At 48.9% G+C, this 13730-nt stretch overlaps 1 protein-coding gene across 1 annotated transcript in view; it reads right to left on the reverse strand.

The window, feature by feature from the left end:
• Positions 1 to 13730, reverse strand: part of LOC121364408 (fer-1-like protein 4) — a 39122-nt gene that overhangs the window by 15086 nt on the left and 10306 nt on the right. The window contains 19 exon segments of the mRNA XM_041487656.1: positions 48 to 207; positions 520 to 681; positions 988 to 1104; positions 1350 to 1523; positions 3235 to 3369; positions 3752 to 3876; positions 4484 to 4661; positions 4901 to 5053; positions 6189 to 6305; positions 7619 to 7706; positions 8276 to 8376; positions 8999 to 9119; positions 9873 to 10071; positions 10826 to 10934; positions 11277 to 11641; positions 11848 to 12034; positions 12805 to 12988; positions 13207 to 13366; positions 13645 to 13729. Of these exon segments, the coding sequence (XP_041343590.1) occupies positions 48 to 207; positions 520 to 681; positions 988 to 1104; positions 1350 to 1523; positions 3235 to 3369; positions 3752 to 3876; positions 4484 to 4661; positions 4901 to 5053; positions 6189 to 6305; positions 7619 to 7706; positions 8276 to 8376; positions 8999 to 9119; positions 9873 to 10071; positions 10826 to 10934; positions 11277 to 11641; positions 11848 to 12034; positions 12805 to 12988; positions 13207 to 13366; positions 13645 to 13729 (2920 nt within the window).

Here is a 13730-nt window from a genome sequence, read left to right on the forward strand (position 1 = left end):
GCAAAACCTGCCTGTTGTCTCTGTAAGAACTTCTCCAAGTAGCTTACCTTTGGGCACATCCTCTGGTTCCTCCTCCAACTCTCTGGGAGAGAATTTCATCACATCGGACACGACATGGCTACCCACAAGCACGGTGCGCCCAAACGCACGCTTTTCCACCACAAAGATGCTGAGGGGAGGGTGCAGGTATACCTGCTCTGGGAGCTCCTGCAAAAGAATTATGCATGGAGTTCACAGGAGTAAAGCTGCGTTGAGCTATCAAACTATGACCGCCCCATCACATAAGGAGAAGCCTGCTGGCACCTTGCAGCTATGCCTAAAAATCAAAGCCTTGCAGTGATAGGCCATGGCTCTTCGCGGGCAATTTCACAGAGGTTTTGTTTTGCAGCTGAACCATGTGGTCATGGGAGAGCAAAGTCCTGGAAGCAGTTTCCCTCCTTCTACGTTGTCCCATGCAGGGACGTGATGCAAGGTAGCCATGGTGTACCCTGGCATGGCAGAATCCACCTTCCCACTCACCACATCCATGTATTTGACCAGCTCAGTGAAGTTGGGGTTCTCTTTGTAGGACACAATCACCTCTGACTCCACCTTCTTGCCAGCACATTCAATGATCACCTGCGGCTCATCCACCTCAAAAAAGTTCACTCTCTTCAGGTCCCTCAGGCCCCAGAACAGGATCTGAAGAACAACATGAAGCTGCTGTCCAAGACATGCCAGCCATGGCACTGCCCATGCTACTACCCCCCACCCACAGGACACAGTCCCCAGAACAGGCACAGGCCTGCTCTCCCAGCTCAGCTGCCTAGCAGCTTTGCCTGTTGAACTACTCAGATGGTTTCCCCCTCAGGTCAAGCACCTCCATTTCTGGCATCTGCTCAGGCCTCACAGGCACATTTGACCATCAAACTGGATTCCCTCGCCAAGCCCTGCCCTCCACCCAGGGCCAGCTTGAGGGGAAAGCCAGTGCATCAGAAGGTGGCACACCTCTATGCGAAACTCCTTCAGTACTGGGCGGATGCCCTCAGGGATGATGAACCGTCCAGCACAGGGGTCTTCCAGGTAGTCGGGCTCCTTGGGCTCCACATCCTCAGGCACTGATGGCTGAACAGGTGGAACCAGGATACAGCAGGTGATGAAAATCACTTCTATTCTATGCCATGCCAAGCCCCCTCTCTTCCACCTTCTGGTTTTGTGCTCAGAGGCTGTCCCTGCAGCCTCCTCTCATTGGAAAGCCAGATATGACCTCCAACTTGGAATTCTGGTGGGCCCCAGGCAACCAGCTTCTCACCCATATAGCTCTCCTCAGAGAGCTAGCAACCATGTGCAGCTTTCTACAAGCCTGTTACCTCCAAATAGCCACTGTAATCAAGCTCGATCAGCTCAAAAGTGGCAATGAGCTCTCCCGCTGCTTTGCTGCCTCTGTAGAAATCAAAGAACTGCAGGGCAGGTTTGGTGTATGACTCATCAACCAGCTTCACCTGTGGGACAGCAAAGGCCTGCCCGAGGAACTCAGGGGAGCCCTGCAGGAAAGAGGGGAATGACTCAAATCATCCCTGTGGTATCTCACCACCTCAAAGACCACCGCTAATTCCAGCCAGTCTGGGATAGTACAAGACTACTCTTCCACCCATGTTATCCTCTGCTTTGATTTTCTCTGCTCCATCAGAGCTAGGAACAGATAAAGGCATGTTTACAGCAGCTCCACTTAACTCGTGGTTCATCTCCATGCAGAACTTGGCAAATGGCCTGCAACCATGCAGCAGAGTACATCAAAGCTAGATTAGGTTTTTCAGAGTCTCTTCCAGACAAGGTTTGAGTATCTCCAAAGACGGATATATTACAAGCTCTCTGAGCTACAGCATGCATTCTACCTCTGTGTAAAAATTGCTTTCTTATATCAAGATGGATTTTCTTTCTTGTCAGTTTGTGCTCATTACTTGCCATTGGACCCCTTGGTACCTTACATGAGCTTTTCCATCCTTTCCCACCAGGTAGCTGCAGACAGCAAAAAGACACATGTTGGGAAGGATGAAAGTTTGACAAGAAAGTCTCACAGATATGTATGCTTAGCAGAAAGATTTTTGAATGTAGAAGAGAATTGCTGAGCCAGTCTTACTGGTTAACCAAGGAGACAAAGGGTATGTTAGTTAGAAGGGGTTTTTATGACTTTGAGCAAAGGATAAACCCACCTCAAAGAAGAAGATGCTTTTACCAAGCAGAAAGATAGCACAGGCAAACAAGTCAGCAAATGTTGCAAGTAGAAAAAAGGTCTCAGAATTTTCCACTGCAAGAAAACTGAAAAACAACTAGCTTAAACTGTAATGTACTAACTTTTAGTGATTGGAGAATAGTAACATGAATATGGTAATTATAGTTGTTATGATAGGCTATAGATAAAAGTTAAGGTATAGATTAGTTCTACTGTATTAAGATGCTCAGCAAAGTATATAATGCATTTGTAACCTAAGCTAAGGGTCTTCAGGCCTGCCTGCAGCCGACAGCTGTAGGCACAGGCTCTGTCACCCACGACCCTGGACTGCTGTAACATCTTGGATGTAATAAACTGCATTTGGAAGAGCTGCCTGGAGTTCCGCATCTCTCATTTAGACCCTTACAGACACTGGCTTTCTCTCAACCTCTGTAGGCTGAATATACTCAGCTCTCCTCCTCTGTCCTGTGCTCCATCTTGGTGGCCTCCTCTGGACTCATCCCAATATGACAGGGTTTGTCTTGTACTGGAACCACAAGAAAGCTGCTGAGTTACAACAGGAGAACCTGGTGCAAGTTATGTCATTACCCTTAGGATAGCAAAAGAGGCTCTAGGAGACAAAGAGGCTTTAGTGTGACTTTAAAGCACCAATAAAGAGAGAAAAGGGAGGACTGAGGAGGGATAATCAATTACATGTGGGGACACAGGGAAGAAATAGCCCTAAAAGCAATATCAATTCCCCCAGGATATGAGCCCTCTGCAATGTGAGCCTGCCAAGGAAGCAGGCGTAATGTTTCTTCAAAAATAAGAGATCCTGGATCCAACAAGCACTCATCAGCCCCTGATGAGTTTAGAGTATCTCTGAGTCAGAAAGTCTCAGCCACAGTCCCCACAACTCACTGTTACCAGTGGACCAGCACCAAGCTGTCATGGAAACCAAACAGAGCAGTGGCAGCACTCAGAGATCCTCTGCCTTCCCTTTTCCAGAAACAACAGAAGGAGGGCAGCATGGCCATACTTACAAATTTATTGTGGCTGAAAAGGTTGATTATAATGATGGGGGTCTCTGTTTTCAACTCTTCTTTCTTCCCATCAATAATGAGCTGGTCAAACAAAAGTAGCTCATTCCACATAGGGCTCAGTGTCTCCTCCAGCATCTGCAGATGGAGACAGAAGGCCCAAGTGTTCCACAGTCAGTGGAAATAAACCACATGCAGGAAAGTGAGGAACTCTGGGCTGATTTCCTCTCTCAAACAGCCACATGCAGCTGGTGGAAGAAGGGATGTGGTAAAAGTGTGGGATCAGCACTCAAGATCAACTAGCACATGCCAATCACCCTTTAAGACCATGCTCAATGACTGTCAAATATTCCCTGAACATAATCACACTGCTCAGAGCAGAGATACCTGAGTGCTTGGAGAAACAAAAGTCCTAGGAAGACTTCCATATCACTGACCTTAAACATGTCAGTGAGGGCATGGTCATTTTTCTCTCCCCAGGTTCCCAAGATGACAGAGGCAAGAATTTAAGTGGTCTTACCCTGGTGGTCTGGCAATGAGTTGAAAACACCACTCTTGCAAATGGATCTGAAAGACCATTATCATCTGCAGGGAGGATCCCTCGAGCCTGATACAGATGGGCTCGGAGCTGGAAATAGCTGAAGTCTAGTAAGAAAAGGAGAGAGGAAGTCCCCAACAAAGTCCTGTATGAGGTCAAAAAAATGCCTGAAGGAGAAGGCCAGCCAAATAGGAGTGGGCACATTCTGTGATGAATAGCTACCACTTCTAGGGACTGTGGTTCTCAGGCCAGTACATCTCAAAAGGTTTGGCCAAGCCAGACAAGCTCAGTGGGCTCCCCAGACACCTCTGGGAAGTACATGACATGCGACATGTGAAATGTGCAGTGTTCTGCTATGAGCATCTACTGCAGGGGAGCACCACTAAGCTTCATCAGTGGGGCAGAACTCATGCCATCGCCAATTTGGCAGCACATTCAATGCCTACAAAGCGCCCATCCTGTCTGCTGCTTTAGCTGTGAATGTGCAAATACATCCTGATGAGATCAAACTGGACGTGCCTATCTCAGTCAGGCCTTGGAGACAACCCTAGATCAGGTCCTAATTCTCAGACATACTACAATTCTCAGATCACAGTATGGCCTGAGGTGAAGGACTGTGGGGGGACAATGTCCCACCACAGACACTAATCCATGGATGGGACCTCTCAACTCCCTGCTCTCCTGTTTATGTGAAGAACTGTTATCTGTACTCACCATCCCTGCTGAGCAGGCTGGGAGGGCTGTATGCTGAGAACTGGGCTATCTCCTGCTCATTCTCAGAATGGAGCTCCTCAGGAAGCTCTGCCAAACAGTTTTTCGCATATTTGGTTACCCCAAGCCACATGTAGATTTCCAGTTTGGCAAAGATCTCACCAGTGTGTAAGCCAGGGACCTGAAAGCACAGAAGGTTTTGCAGGTTTCACATCTCAGACCAAGATGATCACCGTCAGTCTGGGACTGACCAAAGAGCACAGGAGAAAGAGCACCACATCGTCAGAGGCAAAAGGCAGTGGTGGAGTTGAGAGCTGTGTTTCCTTGTAAACTCCCAGATTTCAGGAAGGAGAGCTGAAAGCAAGGAGAGGGAAACAGCATGAAGCAACCAAGAGCACACTGTTTTTATATAAACCCTACCTTCATAAAGACAGTCTGGATCTTTGCACAGTCTTTGCCTTTCTCCTCTTCAACTACTGAGTAGAGGATGTTTTGTGCAGGAATTCTGGAGTACGCCACACGCCTGTTGTTGCTGAGCATCCAGATGAGTACATCAGGGAGAGTGCACTGGGGCTAGAGGGAGGGAAGGGAGGAACATCACAGCAGAGGAACAGCATGTGTCATCCTCCTTCCGCTGACATGGTGAAAGCTTCATCTCCCCACAGGAGGGACTGCTGAGTATTGGCGGTTTAGAGATCCAGAAATAAAGGACCTAACATTTGCCACATATTTCTGAAAGTCAGCCCTGCAATATGGCTCTGGAGGTGTTGTGGTTTAACTCTGGCTGGCAACTCAGCCCCATGCAGCCTGTCCCTCGCTGTCTCTCCGTGTGATGGGAAACATTACATAGGATGTTTGGATTCAAAACATAAAAGTGAAAGAAGTCATGGATTGAGATAAAAACAGTTTAATAAGGAAAGAAAAACTTCACACACAAGCAAAGCAAACCAAAGAATTCATTCCCCTCTTCCTGTGAACAGGCAGGTCTTCAACCATTCCCAGAACAGCAGAGCTGCATCACAGAAATAGTGACTTGGGAAGAAAAACATCATCACTACAATTGTACATCACTCTACCCTCACATAGCTAAAGATGTGAAAATTATTTGACTTTACTTGGTGAAAGACTTCCCCAAACTTCAACAGCATCTGTCCACCTTATGTCAGCTAACATGGGGTTCTGGTTGACACTACAGCAACATGCCAATTTTTTTCAGTTACTTAAAATAAAACAATGAAACTCTGAATGTGAAGAGTCTCTGCTATGGATGAGAATCTTATTCCAATGCAAGTTTGAATCTGCAGAAAGTATCTAGGGTCAGCCCCTGGTGGAAGTGCGGGCAGCACAAGCAAGGCTGTTTTCCAAGGCAAAACTGTCTGCTGCAGACAAGGCCTTGAGCTGGTGGGGCGGAGAGGCCCAGGAGGCATGGAGCTGGCCCAGCTCAGCCTCCTACCCACTGCAAGATTGCTTGGACCCCTGCTCCGCCACCAACAGCCCTGCAAAGCTGCCTGGCCTCATCCCTCATTAGAGCTATCACAAGAAACATGGTAACTTCCAGTAGCAGGAACTTGGAATTTTACATAGTGAGGGAAGACAGCAGAGGAAAAGCTTCAGCTCAGACTGGTGAGAACCCCAGCAGCCAGCTCAGTATCCTCTCCTTGCCTACTCTCTCCAGCTCAGAACAAGGGCTCCCTAGTAGTCACTGTACCTCTTTAGCCATGGAGCGTATCTTTGCCAGGATCCTCCTTGTCTCCTTAACTTTCTCCTTGACATTGTCTCGGGTCAGCTGCCGCCTCACACGGAGCCCCTGCTTTGCATACAGGATCTGAACAGAAAGCACAGCTGTCACACAACCTCCCACGCCCCACTGCCACCCCACATGGGGGGTCTGCAGGGAGCCTACTGTGCTGACCAAGTCCATCTTGCCCCATTTCACCCTGACCTCCACCATGGGCTTACTGCCCAGTTGCTGAGAGCAAACCTCCATGAACCTGTCACAAGCCATTTAGCAAAGGGTGCCACGAGCTGGAGACTACAGTAACTCATCAGCCTGGCCGATATCATCCGGTAACAGAAGTCCATGAGCTTTAAAATCATTTGGGGCAGAAATACGTCTAAGGAATAAACATTCCAGAAGCTGGTGGTCTAAGGCTCCAGATGGTCTCCTGGGGGAGACCTTGGCCAAGGAGCAACTTGGGGCCACAGTAGTGTGGGATTATGAAGACGTAGGAAACTGCAAAATGGGGCTTGGCTTTCACCACTATTAGTGCATATCAGAGACAGTGTACACATCTGAAGAGAAACTTTGGGATGAATCAAAACTGAAATATAATAATGAAATCCAGAAGAAACTCAGGGTGTACACCCACTATGGACTGGCAAGGCCAGAAAACTCATCTTTTAGGTGGGTTCTCTATTCCAAAGTCTCTCAGGCTTAGCAGTTTACTCTCACCATAGCTCAGGTGATGACACGAAAGGAAGCAGAGGGAAAGGAACTGGGACCCAGATATGCCTAAATTTTATTTCCTGCTGCTGTCACTGCATTTTGGTCAGCCGTTCAAAGCTTTGTAGTCTGAGCGGGGCTATGACTCTACAGCTGTGCTGTGTTGGAGGGTATGTAATTGTGCTCTCATTCAGCTAGCTAGTCTTGTGTGCCAGGTGATAAGTGCCCAAGTGTTGCCATTTCTAAGGACAGACAGATGAATGGCTATTGTAGACCTGCTGGATATGTACTCAGCCAAGGGGCTGAGTTTTCAGGAGTAGAGGATCTCAGTGAGCCACCGCAAAACTGCCTGCACGAATACGGTGCACCAAAAGGCCTCCAGCAACCTACCAGGCAGCAATATGCACATGCTCAACTACATATGCCCCAGTGGAGGTGAAGGAAGGCATCAGGGCACAGCATCTGCACAAAAAAGGGGGCAGCCATGGACAGACCCTATATCTTTTCCCTGTGCCAGAAACTGTATTGCTCTGAGCAGAAGCTGGAAGATGCTGTAGTAAAAGCCTATGACTGATACAGTGAGTTTTAGCTCCAGGTTTCCTTCTTTGCATCAGTTCCTGCTGATCCTCCAGAAGTTTCCCCAGAGCAGGGATTGCACAGGCTCCCACCAACCACCACCAAACCCCAAAACTTACAATGTTGCGCATCAGGTATTTTGTCCGACATCTGTCCAGGTTATTTGGATGAGCCATTGTTTTCCTCTCTGCACTGAGTGAATATTGCCTGCAATGAGAAAAGCAGCACAGACTCTGTATCCTCTGCATCCAGCATGTAGAGCACAGCTCACTGCAGGGACACAAGCTCCAAATTCCTGGTACCAATCCAGATGTGTCAGGAGGCTCCATTTCTGCAATGCCTTCTCTTCTACAAGCTTGTTGGTTCAGAAGGTACACTGGGGATTCTCAACACCTGAGACTCCCTTTCTACTGTAACACTGTGGACTGAAGTGCATAACGGTCCCCACAGGGTAGTCATGGGGATTGAAACAGTGGTCTTTTGACTGTGTGATTGAAAAGAATGAAGGAAATATCCTTCACATTTAGGACATATGTGAGACCCCAAGAACACTGAGGCTGTCATCTATGACCCCTCTGATTCTTAGAACAGAACTGGAGTCTCCTCTCCAAGCTTGAAAAGCTACAGAGAGGGTCCTTTTCCCAAGTCATCCTCATTTCCTTCTGCATATCCACCTCAAAAGGAGAAGAGAGAAGGCTGCACACAGCTGAGGCAGAACATTATATGACCTCCTAACCTGAAAACAAGAATCTTCAGGACATCAGGGAAATGCTAACCTGCATCCACCTACAAATTCCTCCAACACCTCTCTGAGCCGCTCTTCTGTTTTAGCCTTTGGTCTTCTCAAGAGCTTCTCCACGTCATCCAACCCCTGCTCCTGTGGCAAAATCACAATATTCACGAAGCTTGCACCTGGCTAAGTGGTCAGAGTAAAACCTTGCAAGGATGCATTTTTCACTAATGGCTTATACCTTTCTGCAGAGCTGGGATTCATGAGTGCTGCAGATCAGCACTATGCTGCCTGGGACTCTCCAGAGCTTGAGGATAACCTTAGCATTTGTTGTTACAACACCTTGTGTCTCAGTCATCGAGCAGCCGCTAACATACACTGTGGCAAGCTCTACTTTCATATTTTCAAGCCAAAAGGGAAAGGCAAGGTCCTGGGGTGAGACTGCATCCCCTTCACAATAACCTGAGGTTGAGAGTCTGCTTGCCCAATCATCTCACACAGCTCAGGACTGGCAGCAGAGGAACTTGTTGTCATAGACATCATATCACATCACTCACTCCTCCAGGAACCACCACTAGGCAGTTGCACAGCATGAGTCCATGTGGCCTACCCAACCGTGTCTAAAGGGCAGGTGTGACTAAGCCCTGTGAGAGACATGGACTTGCATGGGTGGTGAGGACAGCAAACATCTCGCACAGCAACTCCATACACAACAAAGAAAGCACACCAGGAAGGAGCATGCCACAGACAAACACCCTGAACATGCTACCAGGCGCTCTGCCAGTTTGACAATCCGGTTGGAAATGCAGAGTCTCCAGGTGTGATCCTCCCAGTAGCTCCATACGTACACGCAGGGTTTTTCGTGCGTCATGGGCAGGCAGCTGTATGACCTAAGGACAGCAGGCAGAGGAGGTTATGGCTACTGCTACAGATAGCATATGCCACATCATGCACTTGCACATCCAGCAAGGGAGCAGAGGCTGAGCTCTGTCTCACTCACAGGAAATTAATTGGCTGTTTTGGGCTTTGCACCATGGACATGGGTGCAAGCTGCTGGATCTGACCTTGGTCATCCCAAATTAGCACACAGGGTTTCTAGTAGAGACAGCAGTACATGTTGAGATGAATGAGGCTGACAGGAGCATGGGATGTTGCCAAGATTTATCACTGCTATGGGACTAAATAGTAGCAGGCACAGGCTGCACAACACAAAGACCAAGACATTGCCAGGCCTGTGGGACAACCTAGGCAATATTCCCAGAGCAAACATCAGAAGAGCTTGTGTATGTGTCTTGCCTGCTCAACATAGGACAGCATATGCCAAGAGTACTCCTCTCCTTGCTCACTGGAAACAAGCCCTCAGGACACTGCTTGTGAAGCAGAAAAGGGATGGCTGCTATTGACAGGTCTCAGTTTCCTTGGGACCCCATCCTTGGCCATCTGCAAACATCAAGCAGACACCATAGAGCTCATAGAGCTAGTAGGAAATCCCAGGCAGCTAGGCCATGGCAAGCTGCAGGGTTGCAAGGAAGAGAAACCTATGATGCACTGCTGAGCAGACCTCTAATAACATCTGGAACAACCAATGTGGGAAGCTGTAACAGCTCCAAGAAAGGTGGAATAGAAAGATATAGAACACTTACTTGTCATATTCCATGGGCTCCGGTCTCTGACTCTTTGTAACTGATTTGTTCAGTGCTGCTAAATCTGGAGTCAGAATTTCAGCATCTAGCTCACCATCTGAACCAGCATCCAATAAAGGCTGCCTTTCTTCTTTCACTTCTCTCTTTTCCACTTTTTGCCATCCTTTGGTCACAACCTCTTCAGAGTTGCCATAGTTTCCTTGAAGGTGAGCATTAAATTATAAACAAGTAAGTGAGATCACTCAGGTTTTTTAGAAAATATGTTTTCTAGCTGGCAATACCAGAGTCTTGGCAGTCTTCCTGCCAAGAGAAACAGAGGCATTTACTGCTTTGGGAACTAGTAGTTGTGTCCAACCATTGGCGCATCACATGGACAACCAGGAGGTCCAAGAGGGAGCTGAGCAATTGCAAGGAGGTCCTTGTGTATGCCTTCTTCAGTTCTGCCAGCTCCACCAAGTGCCTGCTGATTACCATCTACATCCCTACACTGGGGCCAGCATCAGCTCCTCAAGTAGTATCTCAGCATCAAGCATCTTCACCCATCCAGCTTAGCAGGTGGGGGCTTTGACCCACTCTCAGGCCATTGTTTTCCCATCACTTGTTGTCAGATCCCCTCAGTGCCACATGGCCAACCCCAGTATCCCAGTTTTCCCTCCTTTTTTTCTCTTTCTTGCTACCAAATCCTTTTACTTATTTGTACCCCTACTTACTAGAAGAGTTTTCCCAAACTTTCCCAAAGCAGGTATTTCACACAAATGGTGCAAATCTCCAGTCCCATAGAAGAGATTCAGGATTTTAGTAAAGCACTGTGCACACTCCCTGGACTCGTTCCTCATCTTTCCCAACTTCCCGAGGTGACTTGACAGGGCAGTATGAAGAACTGACTTGGCTGTCAGAGGGAGATTCACACTGTTCCCATAGTTTCTGGGCATGGGGCCCTGGGGAATACCCACCTATAGAGACTTCAAAGTTGACAGGTTTCGAGCTGAGAGAGGAGTCCATCATAGTGGCTTCAAAGAAGGCAGCAAAGAGAAGGAATTCATCCTTTCTCCCCAACACATTCTGAGCAAGGAGACAGAAATCAGCCTGAGAGTCTCGTGTGCCAAAGCACTGCCTGAGCACCACGGCATAACTGATGTCTGCCAGCCCTTCCACAGGACCTCAGCAGGATGCTGCTGAGATCACCACTGGGCTGCCAGAAGTAGGATAAATTTTCTTGGAAATCCTGAGGTGTTGGCGCAGAGCCATGGATTGGCTGATGCTCATGTGAAGCCACTGAGCAGGTTGTAGGCTAAGGGATGGCTACTGCATCAACACAGCTGCCTCCCCCTTGCCTCTTTCCCTTCACAGCTGTGCATGCCAAAGACTGGCATGAATCAGCCATGTTGGCACAGGAGAACTCACCTCAGGGAGTGGATGAAGCTCTTCCACCTCCACAGTGACCTCCCTGGGCTGCTCAGCCTCCTGAGAGGTCCCAGCCTCCCCCTCTCCCTGCAGCTGGCTCAGTTCTTTAGTTTTCTGCTTGGATTTTTTACTTTTCTTCTTCAGCTTCATTTTTCTCAGGGCACCTCTCATCCTGTACCCAAGCTTCCTCTCTGCTGCACTGGGGCTGCTGAAGATCTCCACTGTGATGGCCATGAGGATGCGCCCACGGTAGAAGATGCCCTCACCCATGCCTTCATTGAGCTCTTTGTGGACATCCCAGAGAGTTGAATTCTGGGGGGAGCCATACAGGTTCACCCAGGCTGGGCCAAATGTGGGGTTAAAGCCTGCAGAGACAGGGACGGGGTTTCATTATGCTCCAGAGTGCCACTGCGGAGAGACCTCCCCAAAAAAACTGTCCAGGACACCACAATGTCAGCATGCTTCAGCCACTCCTGCTACCAGCCCCAGGAGACCAGCATGCCAAGCAGGAAGTGCATGGCACCGGGATGCCCAAGACATCCTGCTCCAAGGCAGCCATGCCAAGCCTTACCGTTCCTGTCCGGGTCTGAGATCTCCTGCAGGTCAATGTAGTGTGTAGCAATGGCCACATCACCAACATTGGCATCATCCAGCACCTGGACTTTTATCTTCCTAGACAGAGGTGGGAACATCTCAATGAAACTGATCTGCTCATTCCACTCGGGCTCAGTGGTGCTGGTCTCTACTGACGTTTCCCCCTGGGAAGGAGAAGGTGTGAAAGTGACATAGTCCCAAATGGTGCCCAGAGAAAGGGATGCCTCAGAGCTTGTCTTGGAATGGCATGCACTCTTGTACCACCTGCAGACAGTGCCAGGCAGGCTCTGGGGGTGGCAGCGTCCCTGTTCCTATCCCCATTCCTGCAATTCCTCTCTGTTTCATTAATGGGGGCCTATCCCAAGGCCCTGGCATGACCTACACAATCAAGGGAATGCAAACGAGCAGCAGACTCATAGGTACCTAAGGGTTGCCTGGAGAACTCCATGCCCACAAGACTGCCAGTCAGGGATTGATTCTCATATTAATGGATATTGTGGGACCAGAAACCCTGACCTTGTGTGCAAAAACTGGGTCATTATCTCAGTAAAGTCTCTCAAGGGTCTCAGGCTGAGCCCAGCTTGACACAGAAAAAGGAGTTCTGCTCCAGGATTTATCCCTGTATTTAAGGATATGAATCTCTGCCTGCAAAGCCAGTAGCTCAGCCAGTAGCTGTGCCCAGGGCTGGGGATGTCCTATGAGCAGCTCTCTGTAGAGACAAAAGCAGAGAACAGCCTTCTCATTCAGACATTGCACAGCCATGGCCACACAGCCCAGACTGCTGCGAAAGACCGCAACACCTGGGCTCTCGCAGCCTATTTTCAGTGGGATTGCTGTGCCCCATGGAGGCTTCTGGCACCATGAGCCCACCACATGCTGCCACAAATCCAAGGGAGAATCAGCCTGTCCCAACACAGCTTCCCCTCAGACTCACCTGCTGCCCACAGAATGAGACCTGCACATATGGGTCGATAAAGACCTTTCTCTCCCCTATGATCTTGGAGATACCAGCCATGATGCCTGCTGTCATGCTGGGCAGGCCCTCAGCACGATAGACTTTGATGCAGAACCTGGCCCAGGGTCTCTCTGCAGGGACTCTCTTAGGCAGCAGCAGATTCCTGAAAGACAAATTCATGTTCTGCCTCCCTCCTGGAGTCTACAGAACACAATGATAGGAAATTCACTGACTGGCAGGAGGATTGGATCCTGCCTCACCACAGGTCTTTTTTACTGGGTCTTTGCCCATCAGAAGAGGGGAAAATGGGGCAAAAAAATGTAGTATGAAGAGAGACGTGGCAGTGTTCCCCAGGGCAGTGCAAGATCCCACTGCACTTACCTTTCAATGTCCTCATCCTTGTCTCTGGAATAGGTAGGAAGGAAGCCCACAATATCCCCGCGTGCAGAAACAGAGATGTTGCACTTCACAAAGCCTTTCACACCTGCCCGGGTGTCCATGGGGTCACTGATAACTGCCCACTTCTGGAAAAACCTGTGATCTGAGAGGGAAGAGGAGGAGTTCACTAGGGAGCAGCCAGGTTACCATTTCACATCCAACTCTGTCGGCACAAAGACTGCCCTGGCCCTGACCCTGCCTCTGAAGGTGCAGAAGGTGTCACCTGCCTTCAGAGAGCTGGGTGGAGAAGCAAGCTCAGATCTTCATGAAAACTAAGTGCTTTAAAGCCAGGGCTTTGACCAGACCCATCAGAGCATGAAAGAAAGACCAGTTTCAGACAGCACCAGGGTCAGGCACAGGCATGTGGTGCAGTTCTCATACCTGGCTGGTTGTACACTGTCTCAACATCCATCTTGAATGTTCCTATGCAAGTTCCCAGAAATGGTATCTTCTTTGAGTGAAAAACC

This window comes from Pyrgilauda ruficollis, unplaced genomic scaffold (assembly GCF_017590135.1).
Source record: "Pyrgilauda ruficollis isolate IOZ18807 unplaced genomic scaffold, ASM1759013v1 scaffold82, whole genome shotgun sequence".
In the NCBI taxonomy this organism is placed as follows: domain Eukaryota; kingdom Metazoa; phylum Chordata; class Aves; order Passeriformes; family Passeridae; genus Pyrgilauda; species Pyrgilauda ruficollis.